We start from the raw sequence: 15,144 nt of genomic DNA on the forward strand, positions 1-15,144 counted from the left end.
GACTAGCACAGGTCTGGCAAGTGCTGCTCCCCGTCTGTCTCTTCCTGTGTCCTCAGGAGGCGTGGTGAGCAGCTCCCACCTGGAAACCTCAAGGCTGGGGCTTCAGAGGCGTAGGATCCTGCAGGCGAGGCTCTGGCAAGCCTCCCACCTCTCCACGTAGCATCAGAAATGTCATCACATTTGAGGTGGATAACCTGCCAAAAGTATATACTTTCTTCCCTTCACCTGGAATTAAGACAGGACTTCCATAGGAAACCCCTTTATTTTTCCTGGTAGAAATTCATGCAAACATAGGGGATAAGTCATTTCATATAAAAAACAGCAGCAAAGAATAAAGTACCAATTGCAAGTAGCAATGCTGTCTGCTGTATTCTGCAAAAGGGCTCTTTTTTTTCCAGTTGAAATAATTCATAATACAGTTGAAATAATTCATAATAGTTTCCTCACTAATTGCCACTGGGAGCAGTACTTATTACACAATATAACTGCTAAGAGTTGTCACTGGTAATCCTCTACGAGAACTAGATAATCTTATACCCCAGGGGAAAGATGACAGACCTCTTTGCACCAAGCCTGCAATTTTCAAAGGTGTAAAAAAATGTCAATAGCCCTTTCATTTGCCTATGCTGGCCTGAGAGTTTTCCCTCCTGGTGAATTTGCTTCTGTTAATTTCAGCTTCCAAAACTGCTGGCAGGTGTCTTCTCAACAAAACCTGCACCTTGGGGGAGATGTCGCTGGGTCCCACTCTGGTTTCCAGTCCATGAGCCAGCCCAGGATTTAAGTATAAAACGAAGAGCACATGATAAAGCTCATTAAATTAATGCAACTGACTACATAAACAGTAGCCCAGTGCACGAGAATACGAAGTGAGCTCTTAACGCCTGGGCCCCACGCAGTGCAGTGCCGCCGCAGCCTCAATGCCATCGCTCCACAACACCTCTTGCTTTCTGTGAACACTTCACGTAATTCAAATCTCTCTGAGAGTAATGTGACGAACTGTACATTGCGTGTGCACTGAGCCTCAGCAGATCCTTCTAACTGCTCCAAGTGAGAGAGGACACCTAAGAGCGTTTTGGAAAGAGGTCACTCCCACCAGCTTTCCCCACTGCCCCTGGTGGTCTGACCGCTGGTTCACACCAATCTGTTTGCTCTGAGCCGGAGGAGACCACAAGCCCCTCCCAACCCCAAGTGGGCCCAGTTCCCAGTGCAGGGTCTGCTGAGGGAGTGCTGGGGCTCGCGGTGCTCAGCTCAAGAGGCATGTGTCAAAAGCGCCGGAAGGTCGGGCATGGGGTTTACTCACACCCCTGCAGGCTTGTCCCTACCTGGAACACCCAAGGTGAACTCCACACTCCAGGCCTTTGCGTGTTGGACAGTGCCATCCCAGACTGCTGTCATCGAGAAAGGAGGGGGCGGGGGCAGGGAGCAGATGGTGACATACTACCTGTTTGCTCAAGCCACCAAAGCAGAAGGCATTTCTTGCCCTTCAAAATTGGGCCAGAGGGCAAATGTTCAGCAAACAGCTGTTCATAAAATCCATCTCTGGATTTGCTTTTGTGTTTTGGAGAACAGGTTGGTGCCACTTTGGTTGAGGGAGAAAAATGTCTTCTTCCTTGACAACAGTGAGTTGAGTCGAGTTCCAGTTTTCTCCACCTCCTATGTGGCCATTTTCCCCAAGCCCGCCCTCCCCTTCACCCACTGTCTCTAAGACACACTGGAACAGCGGATGCTTGGGGAGCCCATCTGGGTGAGGACCTTGTCAAGCCACTGCAAAGGCCCATTCAGGTGCAGCTCGATCCAGCAGGGGGTGCTGGTCACTGTCTGTCTCCTACAAGACACAGGGAAAGGGAAAGGGGTGGGAGGTGTTTAAAATGTCCAGAAGGACACACAGGTAAGTACACCTTTTGCTGCTTCGGTGACAGTCTTCTCCCCAGAGTCATAGATAGACCCTGGCTTGCTAGAGCCCGAGGACCCTAGAGGAGGTGCCGATAACTTGCAGAACCTGCCACGCCCAACTCTCCGACCAAGAAGAGCTTTGAGTGAATCAGGTTCTCCTGATGGGGAAGGAGAGGGCCCTTAAAGAGTTAAAGTGGAAAGCAAATTCCAGGGCACCCCAGAGGCCCACCAGCGGCTGTGAGGGGCCCCTGACAGCCTTCAGCCTGAACAAAGGTCTCCCCGGGTCCCCTCTGTCCTGAATGGGCGCCTCAGTTGCCCACGTCCAGCCCCGGCCCAGCCCCAGCAGCCCGCGATGACGTGTGTCTGTCTGATTGAGGGGTGTTTTTTACAAAGCGCCGACAGAGTCCGCATGCCGTCGGTTCCCAATGTGCTGATATAATTCCCATCTACGGCCTTATTTTGGAAAATCTTACCAGCAGAGCGAGCCATGAAACAATTACTGGAAAAAACCAGGGCACACCACACGTTTCTTTTCCCCAAAGCGCTTTGTCTACACTCAGGCTGGTTGGTGACGCAGCCCGCAGGCGCGCTCCCCAAGGCCTCCGCTGAGCAAAGGCTATCTGCTGAGGCCGGCGCCGTGCCAGCTGGAGGTGAGAGGCCTGGGCCCGGGCCTGCTCTCGGCCACCTCACAGAGAAGGGATGAAACCTTACTCTCCTTGGCCCAGGAGGCAGGAGGAGGGCAAGGCTGTTCTGGGAAGGGGCCGCACCCACCAGTTAGGCTGCCCTGCGGTGCTGCCAGGTGGCAGTGACGTGGTGGGCCGCCCGGGACAGGGTGTGCTGGCACTGTGTCCAGCGCGGTGACACAGTGCCCCCAGAGAACGGCTTCCGCCACCAAGGGGCCTCTTCCCAGCACTTGAAGCTGAGGGCGGTGGTGCCACGCCAGGTCAAGGGCCGCTGGCCTCAGGGCACCGCCCGCCTTGCCTCACCCCAGGGGAGGGCGAGAAATGAGCTTGCAGACTCACCCTGGGTGCCTGCCTGACCTGGGGCCTGAGGGTGGCCCTCAGGACTGTCGTCTGATGTAAGAAGAGCAAATGGACCTCCCTCTGGTTCTTTTCCATTGGGCCCATCTTTAAACACTTCCCTTCCCCAGTAAAATATGTGTATTAATTTTCTAACCTTTCAACTCTTGGTCCCCGAGTGATTTAGCCAGGGCTAAAAGGTGGGCTAAAACGTCCCTTGGGCTAGGCCTCTGGGCCTGGGCTAATCGCAGGCCATTAAAACTGTGCGGAGAGTTCTCCTGAGGTCTGACCCCTTTAATTGCTCAGTTGGCCACTCCTGGATTTCAGGGAGACCCCCACAGACCAAGGCGCCGTGCTCCCTGGCACTGTGGGGCATACAGGGAACAGCAGCTAGGATACGGTAAATGGGAGAGGAAGATTTCACGGACCCAAATCCTCTAATGAGAATCTGACTTTCCATAAGTCATGCTCATCTGGATTTCATTATAAACGGTGGCCCGGAGCCAATACTGAAATGGGTTTGGCTTGGGTGCAGAATGACTGCAAAACAAAATGGATTCCAAACATCTGGAAAAATGAAGAGAAGGGGAGAGTAACTTGCAAGGCACTGGCTCCTGCTGATGTGTGGGTACCTCCGCGTCTGCCTCGGGGCTGGGCTGGGGCGCGAGCGGGAAGCGGGGGCTGTGAGCAGGAGGAGGGGCCCACAGCCCTGCCTCTCAGGAGCCCCCTGTCCAGGTGTGAAAGAGAAGGGCCTGGATTCTCTAAGCCCAAACCCGAGTGGTCGGAGAGCCTCAGAGCAGACCAGGGCAGCCCTGACCAGTGTTAGGTTAAACCAGTATCTGAAATTCTGAGAGACACCGTTTCTCTTCTGAGCAAGTCAGCTCTGTTCCTCTATGACTACCCACATCTCCTCCCCCTCCCCTGCTTCTGTTATTTAATGTTCCAGGTGCTCAGGGTCACCCAAGTCAGAGATGGAGCCACAGAGGCTGGAAGGAATGAGGAGATGAAAAGGTGACTCCGTGGAGCGGGTCGTGCTAGACCCATCTGCCCGAAATGAACAAGGAAGCCAAGAGGGTACCACCTAGGTCCTAGGTTCAGCCTTTCCACGAACGATGTGGCTTTGGGCAGTCACTTTCCGTCCCTGGGCCTCAGCTCCGCGCCCCCCCTCCCACACACACACACACATAGCAGGGTGATGCAGTGTCCCGCCCAGGGTAGTGTGAGGTGGCACAGAGCACGTGTCTGAGGCCCTGGGCCAGCACTGCTCAGCTCTTCCTTATCAGCCTGCCAGGTCGCGGCCTCTCGGATCCCTGCCTCTGTTCTTTGGGCGAGGGCTGGCCTGGGTTGTCTCTGAGGGGGCCCTGCTCTGCTGTGTGGAGCCCCCTGCTGTCCTTGGGCCCTCAGACACGCGCCCCCCCAGTGCTGACCTGTACTCTGCTCCCCAGCCTTTGACGAAGCTCATGCGAATGGTGCACATGCGTGTCAGCTGGTAGACGGCCTCGAAGCCCTGGTTGACCGACTGAGCCAGGAGGGCAGCAAACTCCTGGTTGTTAAAGATCTTCAGGTTGCATCCTGCCAACAGAACAAAGAAGGTGTTCCTGAGGATAAAGGCCGGGCGTGTCCGGTGCTCCGCTCCTGGCTAAAACCACCCCTGGGTCACCCGGAAGGTCCCAACTCACACCTCCTCCACGCTCGGCACCCTGCCCTGAAGCCATGCCACCTCCATGGGGTACCGCTGGCATAGGTGAGGGGGACAATTAAACACTGGCCTGCAAGCTCCAGCTCCCAGAGCTGTGGGGAACACTGGGGAAGGCAGTACAGTGGGCCACCAAGAACAAGGGAGAGGGCTTGGAGAGGTGGGCCTGCCCTGGGCTAAGGGAACAGAGAGACAAGGGACCCGAGCCAGAAAGCCCACGGCTGTGTGGGGTTTGGCCGACCGCCTGGGGGAAAATGACCCCTTGTCATTCGACAGAGTGAGTGGGGCAGAGACAGGCCAGCGGAAAGCTACGCCTGCCATCCCATCACAGAACTCATCCCAGGGTCCCAAGGCGCCTCCCGCCAGCTCCTCTGAGTCCACCTCATGTTGGGGCCAGGAGGGAGGGAGCGACCTCGGCCCCTTTTTGGCCTCTGGGCACCAGGCTGGGTTGGGGTGACATTCACAGCAAAGTGAAGGTGTGTGTCTCACTCTCCAGGCAGTAAAACCAGAGACAGGCACAAATAAAGTTTATAACAAATCTCTTGTTTGAAGTCCTGCCACCCGAGTGCCAGGAATGTGTTCCCCAGAAAAAATAAAGACAAAAGCACATGCTGGAGATGCCCGAGAGGTGAGCTGAGGTGACACGGACCAATGGGCCAACAGGAGGCTCCGAATCCCCCTGTGTGACTCTGGGCTGGGCACTTTCTCGTTGTAAGCGGGTGTCTCGTTTATAAAATGAGGGGCTGGCCTCAGAGGACCCTGAGCGAGCGCTGACATTCTATGAGCGAACAGACACCACCACAGCCAACTCAGCCCTCACCGAGCAGAAGCGGGGAGGGCTGGGGAAGGGAGCGGGCAGAATGCCAAGAATGCAACCCGGCTTCCTCTTCTAGTTTTCTCCAGGGGGAGCGCAGGGAGGTAGGGCCAAAGTAGGCTCCAGACGAGCTGAGCCAAACAGAGGAGCACGAGGCTCGGGAGTCCCACAGTCAGTCCTGGGTTCACCTGGCTCAGCCACTTACTAGCTGTGCACTTTGGGCAGGTGGCTTAACCTCTCTGAACTGGTCTCCTCAATATGCCTCCTCACCTGAAGAGCCAGAATACCTGGGGAAGACTAACAGCAGAGATATAAATGGACTCGGTAGGCACAACCACACAACGTTCTGGGCACGCAGAGCACTTATCATTTCGGGGTATCTGGGTTCTGACGTTGGCCTTGCCCAGGACCCAGGGTTCCACTCTCATCTGCTCCTCAGTGGGAAGGAAAAGACAAGCCACACCTGCCTCACGGTCCTCGGCCTGACCGGGGCCACACACCTGCCTCACAGTCCTCGGCCTGACCGGGGCCACACACCTGCATCACGGTCCTCGGCCTGACCAGGGCCACACCAGCTGTGTGCCCCGTGGCTATACTGTACACCCCGTGAAAAGTGGGCTTTGGCTGGGCCATCTGCCTCTGTGTTCTAAGTAGGGAACTTAGCTGGGATCGGCCTCCTGCCTGGTCTTGCTTCCCAGGCCTGGCCCTGTCCAAGCCACCCTTTCCTGGAGTACAGGTGGGATTCATCAGCCCTGCGCAGGAAACCCTCAACACGCCCTAGCTGGTTTGGCTCAATGGATAGAGCGTCAGCCTGTGGACTGAAGGGTCTCGGGTTTGATTCCAGTCAAGGGCACATGCCCGTGGGTCACACCAGACCAGGTTGCAGGCTCCATCCCCAGTAGGGGGCATGCAGGAGGCAGCCAATCAGTGATTCTCTCTCATCATTGATGTTTCTATTTCTCTCCCCTCTCCCTTCCTCTCTGAAACCAATAAAAACATTTTTTAAAAAAAAAAAAAAAAGAAAGAAAACCCTCAGCAGTTGCCCAGAATAAAAGCAAAACTTTTATGTCCTTCCATGGCTGGGTCCCCTCATGCTTTCTAAACATTTCCCCTGTCTTCTACATGGCCTCGCCTCCAGCCAGAGTGCTGCCCCTGCGTGCCTGCCCTCCACCCCCCAGGCCCTCGCCGTATTGTCCCCTCCGCCTGGAACCCCTGCCCGTCCTCACCCCTCGTCGCCCTGTGCCTATGCTTCTCCACGAGGGGGTCCCTGATCCACCCCACAGTTAAATGCTTGTCCTCCCGAATCCAAGAGCACCTTCTCCGTGCTGCTCCGCACACTCCGCTGGTGTGTAAGGTCTGTGGAGGCGGCAGCAGGGCCCTGCACCCTGTCCCCTGTAGCACCACCTTTTGTGGGAGGAAGGGAGGAAGGGAGGAGACTGCCTGAGCGTCCACACACACAGGGCACTGAGCAGGTGCCCACGGGTCAAAGGCAGGTCCGTCCGATGCTGGGTCTGCTCCCTAGAGGGCCAGGGCGGGCGCTGTAAGAAGGTAAGGCTCAGAGAAAACCCAGATGGAGCACCTGCAGGTTGGCCATGCCAACCACGAGGAGGAGCAAACATCAGGAAAACAGCAACCTCCCCAGCGACCCGGGCATGCGCCGTGGGGGAGAGGAGCTCAGAAGAAGGGCGTGTGGAGGTGTGATTACCTGGTGGGATCTTGCAGACGGTGGCGGGGTGCCAGCCATAGCGCTGGTTACAGTTGGGGGACTGCACGAAGATGGCGCTGTCGCTGAGGCACTCTGCGAACACCTCCCCTCCGATGTAGTAGAGCCGCACGCCTCGCCCTAGGGAGACTCGGGTCAGGCCAGACCAAGGCGCCTGGCCCCACACGGTGGCCCAGGGCCGGCGGGGCTCACACAGGGGCAGGGCCAGCTCGGCCAGCGATGGTGAACCTATGACACGCGTGTCAGAGGTGACACGCGAACTCATTTTTTTGGTTGATTTTTCTTTGTTAAATGGCATTTAAATATATAAAATAAATATCAAAAATATACGTCTTTGTTTTACTATGGTTGTAAATATTAAAAAATTTCTATATGTGACACGGCACCAGAGTTAAGTTAGGGTTTTTCAAAATGCTGACACGCCGAGCTCAAAAGGTTCGCCATCACTGAGCTAGGCTCCAAGTGACTGGTTCTTTCCAGCTTCACCAGGCACATGGGACCCAGAGCTCAAACCTAACCCGCATGAGGGGGCATGATGGGTGAGGCTGTGTTCCTAAAGCCAGAGGAGGCAGATGGCGAGAGAGGGGCCTGGGGGAAGCCTCAATTCAGCTTCTACCACTGACCGGCCCCACCTCAGAGACTTACTCCAACCTCTGAGCTAAGGTGGGGACAGTAATGACACCCACCTCACAGGGGTGCTGTGAGCCACACAGTAAGTGCCTGCAACGCGTCATCTGATTTCTGCTACTAGTCCCCTCCGCTCCAAGATTCAGAAATCTGTTCAGTAAACCTACAGAGCTCCCTCGCCGAGGCAGCAGACGCCAGGAGCCCTTCACAGCAGGGGTGACTTACTGCCACACTATACCTTTCTCCCCTCAATGCAGTTTTCAAGAACATTCCGTAGGTTTATATCATTTACCTCTCCTTCATCTCTTAAATCCACTCCAGATGGACAGAAATTATTTTTAAATTGGCTCTGCAATTCAAGTAGTTACGTAAACACTCTGACAATGAGTTCCCCATGCAGCCGGGGGGGAGGGGGGGGACTCCCCTCTCCTGCAAGGAAGGGCTCCTTTCAGCTCCAAGGGAGGAGGCCCCGAAGGCTGGGAAACGGAGCCAAACTACAGGCACAACGTCAAGTGGGATGGAAAGCAGACGATGAACTGACAGGCCATTGGAGGTCCTCCTGTCTCCTCACCCCATTACTGTCCCACCCCACCACTCCCCATTCCTTCCTGGTTCAGTGTTATAGGACAGACTTGGGGTTCTTAAAGAAGAACCTCTGTGCATGTCCATCAAGAGTGGGAGGCAGTCCTGGTCGGGTAGCTATCTCGGACACAAAATGTTGTCGGTTCAATCCCTGGTTGGGACACATACAGGAAGCAACTGATCAATGCTTCTCTCTCACATCAATGTTCTCTCTCTCTCTCTCTCTCTCTCTCTCTCTCTCTCTCTCTCTCTCTCAAAAATCAATAGAAATATATCCTTGGGCCCGGCCAGTGTGCTCAGTGGTTGAGCGTTGACCTACGAACCAGAAGGTCACGGCTCGATTCCCCGTCAGGGCACATGCCTGGGTTGCAGGCTCAATCCCCATTGGGGGGCATACAGGAGACAGCTGATCAGTGATTCTCTCTCATCATTCATGTTTCTATCTCTCTCTCTCCCTCTCCTTTCCTCTCTGAAAGGATACATACATATATCCTTGTGTGAGGATTAAAAAAAAAAGGTGGGAGGCAGACGTGGAGGTGGGGAGCCCCAGACCAAGAGAACAAAAATATTTTGTTATGGTAATTTTAAAAAAAATTTAAAATATAGAAAAGTATAAAGAGAAATCAGCAACTCCCAAGATCAGTATCTTCTTTAAAGTAAAGTAACGTGAGGCTGTCTGGGAAGGACGCGGGCTCAGAGCAGGGGCTGTTTGTCATGGACTGTGTCACACTTGCTGTCTGGCCCCTGCAGGGCTCTGCCCCTTCCTGGCAGATGATTCTTGAAAACGAGCACACGGGTCTACCCATGGCTCCAAACTTTTCTTCTCGCGACTTCAAAAGCCTCTCTTCACCTGTTAACGCCCAAGATCTCACACACACGAGCAGCGGTGCTCTGGTCCACGTGGGCCTGACCCCGCTGCCCGGCCCAGTTTCTGGCTTTGCCCTGGAGCCCCTCGACCAGCCCTGGGGGCTACGGATGCTGCCAGAGAATCCCCCCCTGCACCCACTACAGTGCCAAGCACGTCAAACTCGCGGCCAGCGGGCCGCATGCCTCCATTTCCACGGCCTTTCTACGTGACTCTGGGTCACAGAATTATGAATATCCTTAGTGTGATAATTTTATGAGCAAACCAAGTGATAAATATCGAGGCTTCATCGTTCCTAACCTAGGTAATCTTGTCCTGTGTTTTGGGTGTTGGAAGGCAGAACGCCAGCAGCAGTGGGGTCCCAGCAGTGGGCAGTTCATACTATAAGTTTCTAAAATAATCATCATCATGTACGAAATTAACAAACAAAAGATCACACCTCCAAGACGGACTACCCACCTATCCACCCATCAGTCGTTTAAGTGCATAGTTATTAAGAGAACCACATATGTGTCCTAACCGGTTTGGCTCAGTGGATAGAGCCTCAGCCTGTGGACTCAAGGGTCCCAGGTTCGATTCCGGTCAAGGGCATGTACCTTGGTTGCGGGCACATCCTCAGTAGGGAGTGTGCAGGAGGCAGCTGATCGATGTTTCTCTCTCATCGATGTTTCTAACTCTCTATCCCTCTCCCTTCCTCTCTGTAAAAAATCAATAAAATATATTTAAAAAAATAAAAATAAAAATCATCATTCTCCCCTTTTTTAAAAAAAGAGAGAACCGCATACGTTGCCTTTCGTACAGATTCCCCTTTCTTGTCCCCTTAAGTGAAATGTTTTCCTCTGTGGCTTTCAAATGTTCAGAGACGATCCGTCTGTGTCTGTGAGTGAGAATGACCAAGCAACCTGAACTCTACCTTTCTGGTCCCTAAACGAGACAATACAGAATGGGAGGGTGGGGATGGGGCAGAGTCCTCTCCCCGTTCCCTAGCAGGAGGCCCAGCACGGAGGCTGCACTGGGGCCAGGGGTGGGAGAGGGGGGAACTGGCAGCCCCTTCCCTTGCTCTTACCAATGTGCCTCCGCGTGAGCTCCACGGCGGCGTTCCTGTTGACGTTGGAGAGCAGCCCGAGGCAGAAGCGCTCCGAGTTGGAGGGGTCGGTGAAGCCATCCACTGTCATGGAGGGCTGCGAGGCGTGGAATGTCTCCCCGACACGCTGGTTCAGCTCGTAGTAGGAGATAGAGCACCAGAAGGCTGGCTCGCAGTAGGTGACGGGCTGCAGGTCTGGGAGACAGGCCAGGCTGCGGGTCAGTGGGGTCCCCCGGATGCTCCAGGAGACTGTTTCTCTACCTCTCAGAGGGCATTACCATCCCTGCCCTCATGCCTTTTATTGTCTAAAACTTGCAGGATCCCATGGCCTCAATACTCAGGTGTCAGGAGAAGTTCCCACCAGCCCCTTTAGTTTTAGTTCTCAGGGCCTGGCCTGGCCTGGCCTTGGGTTGAAGCAGTCTTCAAGGAGGTGCTGGGCCAGGCCCCGTGCGCTCACTGCGCCAACATGGCCACTTCCCAGCCTTTCTCCCAAGTCCCTTGTGTAAGCCATGCTGACCTCTGCCCCCCAAAGGGCTTTCTGCCTTTGGCTCTGCCTGTGCTCAGGCAAGCGCCTAGCCTGTCAAGCAGCAGCGTCCCAGCCTTGAAGCAACGCAGCCCAGGGGGCCCTGCGCTGTGCACAGGGTCGGCGACCACAGGGCACCTGGCGCTATCTGCAGAGCGGGCCGGCCCACGGCTCTCATTCCGGAAACTACCTCTGGATGCCTCCAGATGCCACCTCCTGGAGTGGCTCAGACACAAACGCGCCTGAAAGAATTTCTGAGTTTGTCCTAGTTATCAGTCTCTAGTCCCAATTCAGGGCTCCTCAGAGCAAAACTGCTGTCTTGTGAGGTGTTGGTTCTCTTTCTCAGAAGAGTAGGAACCCCTGAAATAGCAGTTTCCCCTCATGTGATCCCACATGACCCCTAGCCTTCCTGTCACCTCCAGCCATTCTGGGCTCCCCAGCCGCCCCTGTCCTCCTCCTACCCACCCAGCATCACCTCTCACCTCTCTGCACTGGCCGGCACTCGTCACTCCTCACTCACATCATGTCCCCAGTCCCACCCCTTCCAGCTGCCTCTCTGCACTGCTTGCTCCGCTGGCCGGGAGGCCGAGCTCCCCACATCCTGCTCTCTGCCTGCGTGGCTGGAGGATCAGGGAGCCCCCGCTCATTCTCCCCGGCCCCCATCTCAGACCCCCAGCCTGATCACTCACTCTGGCTCTGACATATATTTGGAGCCTGGCGACCTGCGTGTGTCCCATGGGAGCTGGTGAGTGGGCCAGGCCAAGTCTCAGCACAGGCCTCTGCTCACCATCTGCCAGGCAACTTCCTGGGGCGAGTACCCGCAGGACCCTCTGCTCACCAGACCTTTGAAAGCGTGTAAAGTCCCAGAGAGAGAAACCAGAAGCTGTTCTGAGAGGGGACTGGGTGCCCCCTGCAGGGCCAAGTGGCCCTCATCTCCTGGGGTCTGTGCCCACGTTCCCTTCTAAGGGCAGAGGCTGTGTCCACGCGTGGGAGGTACGGATCGGTCATGGACATCCGTGCCTGCACTCAACACACACCCCGAGCGTGTCAGCCGGAGAGTTAGGACGCCCAGATCAGTTACTCAGCCGAGGCACTGTTGACAGGTTGGACCAGAAACTTCTTTGTTTAGGGGAGAGGGAGACTCTGGGAATTACAGGATGGTTAGCAGCACTCTGGTCTCTATCCACGAGACATCAGTAGCGCCCATCCATCTCACCCTCCCAAGATGTGGCAACAAGAAATGCCCCCAGACGTTGCAAGCTGTCTTCTAGGGGACAAAAAGCCACTGGTTAAAAACAATTGCCCTAGCTGTCAACCAGGTCATGGAGCGCGAGCTTTAAACCCAGATGGACCCGAGTTCTCTCTCTGCTCTGGCACGGACTAGCCGTGTGGCTGAGCAAACCAGCCCCACTGAGTTCCAGCTTCCAGATCCCCCGCCCCAGCCACCTGAGCGGAGAATCTTTTCCACCACCAAGCCCTGTTTATGGAGGGGCAGAGACAACTCCTAAGAAGTGCAGAGCTCGCATCAAACACTCGAGAAATGGTGTGTACAATTACAACCTTGATTATTTGAACTTGAGAACATCCTGTTCCTGTTCTGACCTCCATCACAAGAGGACGCTTTGCCCCTTTCCCCTCTTCCCAGGGGGCAGGGAGGGAAGGGAAGGAAGGCAGGAGATCTAAGCTCCTCAGTGGACGGGGCGTGATGAGGCGGGAGTGACCGTGGCCTGTGGCTTGTGCGCCCCAAGTGGAGCTGAGCCACTTCCGGCTCAGACTTTGGGGGATGCTTCCACATTCCAGTGAGATAAGCAATATTCTAAACTATGTGGTCACTAAATGTGAGCCGTGTTGCTTTGGAAACCTTAAAAAATAAATAAACCCAAGTGCAATTCAAGCATTCCAAGTGGTCGGGCAACATGTCAGGGCCAGAGGTATTGGGGAAGGGCCGCCGGCCACCACGGCCTGCAGGCAGGCTCTGCTGATCTTGCTGTGTGCCCTTGCGGATGGGGGATGTGACTTCCCTCTCTGGCCTCAGTTTCCCAGTCTAAGAGTATCTGCAGTGCGCTAAAGGACAGCTAAAGCAGACCAGCTAGGTCACTGTGCTTCTGGCATGAGTTGGCCTGAAGGTGCAGCTGTGGCTGATCTGGGCTGGCCCTGGTTGCCCAGCAAAGTGCAGAACAGAAAGAGTCCTCTCCCCAAGTTATAAATCCCTATCCAGCACCCCAGGGCTTAGTCCAAGCGGAAGACAGACAGCGAGGTACCCAGGGACACTGACATAGCCCACCTACCAAAAGCTGCCGGGCCAACCGTCCGGTGACATGGAGCTGGGACCTCACTCTGGGGAAGTATGGATTCAAGATGTCTCAACCAGAGAGGGGCTTAGGGACCTGGCCCAGGAGGTCCTCCCAAGCAGATCGGAGTCCTTATCCAAACGTCTCTGCAACTTGCAGACACACCCCGGCCAGTGTTGTGGAAAACGCTGGGCGCAGGAGCCTGACACGTAATTAAGGAGATGCTAGTTTGAAGGCGCAGTGCACTCAGGCTGAGACGGTCTGGAAGCAGCCATTTCAGAGCGGGCTGTGCGGACGCGTGGACCTGCATTCCGAACCACACGGCACCCCCAGCCACACATTTATTACTCTCTGCAAACAATTCAAAGCCCGCCATGCCTTCCACCTCTCTCCTTCCCCCACCCCTCAGCTGCTCCTCAAGGCACTTCTGCAAGAGGAGCAGCAGACCCAAAGTAAGATCACCACCGCCGAGCTCTGCCTTGAATGGCACTTCATTTTTAAACCTCGCATACGCCCTCATTTCTTTCCCACCTAAAGACGTATCCACATCATGGTTAAGTACCAAAGAAACAAAGAGTCAGGACCCTAGAAAAGAGAAAGCTATACATGGCATAACCATAGAATTATAGCTACTGAAAGAACCCTCACCTGGGCTCTGAGCTTCCTAGCAGACAAGGCAAAAAGGGAGAATATGCTACAGTTCTCTGGTTGGTGGACAGAATTCTTACTAGTTCTGCAGGGGGAAACAATGCTTGTCTTAGCACAAAATCTTAAAAGAAGTCCATCAAGGGGGCAACCCCTCCCCCATTTTAATCAAGCCAGCCAGCCCTGGTTTTCGAGTTTCCCAACAAATGCAGAAAGGATTTTACATAAGGTTGCCTCTTCAAAGGAACCTGAAGACACCCCATCCAAAGGCTACTCTGGGAGGATGACCCTGCAGTCTGGTGAGATGCCTCGCCCCAGTGGAGCATGGCTCTGCATCTCTAGGCCAAGGGCTTGGCACACCTGGAATGGGAGGTGACGGAGTGTGCCCAGGGCCTTCCCCGCTCGCGGCCAAACTGCTGAGTCGGTGCTAATCTCTGTTCCTGGAGCAGAGGCGTCAGAGATGCAGGAACCTCCAGCTCCAGCCGTGCTCGGCCCCCTACCCCTACCGGTGTGATGTCGGCCAGACTTCTCGAGTGGCATGGGGCACTTAATTCATGACTGGCCCCCTGCCAGTCTTACACATGGGCTGGCTTCAGTTTTGAGCCCTATTCCAAACTGGCATAGACTTTCTGTTTTGTTTAAGGAAAAGAAAACAGAATAAAACCCAGAAGGCAACACTTGGATTAAGGGATCCCTATTAAAAACATGTGCAAGAAATCCAAATCCGGTAAAGGAAGGGGGAGGCCAGAGGGGAAATTAACTTTCTACTATAAATCGAAAGCAGGGAGCAGGCCAGGCCAGGAGCACGACACTGCAAGGCCAAAGGGCGAACCTGAATGGCTGGCTTCCTCTGGGCGCTCGTTCCTCAGGTTGAAGCAGCTCCACCTCAGGCCGGGAGGCTCCCCACGGCCATCCCCACCTGCCTTCAGGCTGCCGTCTCTCCTGCTGGTCCCTCTACCTGGGCGCCCAGCCCCGACTGGCAGGGCCCAGCTCCCGGGGCTGTGGAGCATTGCCTGACCCCTCCCTGCAGGATGGACCCCTGGTGTCTGAGCCACCTGCGCACCTCAGCGTTATTCCTGCAGACCCGGGCCATCTGGGTCCCCGCCTCTGGGGCACCCATTCCAGCCCATCTCACCAGAGTGTACACAGAAGGAGCCCCGCGCAGTCAGCCTAGCGCCGGCTCGCCCAGACCAGGAACCACGGCAAAGTCTCAGAGCGGGACCCTCGGGAGTGTGAGGGCAGGGCCGGCAGCTGACTTCCTGCCATTGAGATCCTCTGACTCCCCTGAGGGAAAGGCCATGTGCAGCAGCAGGAAGGCCTGCAGCTGGACCCAAGTCCTCTGTCAGGGCCCCGGGGGTCCTGCTGCCCGGCCCGCAGCCCTT

At 55.3% G+C, this 15,144-nt stretch overlaps 1 protein-coding gene across 2 annotated transcripts in view; it reads right to left on the reverse strand.

Moving 5' to 3' along the window:
* Positions 1–416: 416 nt before the first annotated feature.
* Positions 417–15,144, reverse strand: part of SMAD3 (SMAD family member 3) — a 111,921-nt gene continuing 97,193 nt past the window's right edge. For both annotated transcript variants that reach the window (XM_059697445.1, XM_059697456.1), the window contains exons 6-9: positions 10,286–10,498; positions 7,128–7,265; positions 4,340–4,484; positions 417–1,825 (exon numbers count right to left, since the gene is read on the reverse strand). In XM_059697445.1, coding sequence (XP_059553428.1) covers positions 1,702–1,825; positions 4,340–4,484; positions 7,128–7,265; positions 10,286–10,498 — 620 coding nt within the window. In that variant the 3' untranslated portion in view covers positions 417–1,701. The remainder of the gene's footprint in view (positions 1,826–4,339; positions 4,485–7,127; positions 7,266–10,285; positions 10,499–15,144) is intronic.

Source organism: Myotis daubentonii, chromosome 1 (genome assembly GCF_963259705.1).
Source record: "Myotis daubentonii chromosome 1, mMyoDau2.1, whole genome shotgun sequence".
Classification (NCBI taxonomy): Eukaryota; Metazoa; Chordata; class Mammalia; order Chiroptera; family Vespertilionidae; genus Myotis; species Myotis daubentonii.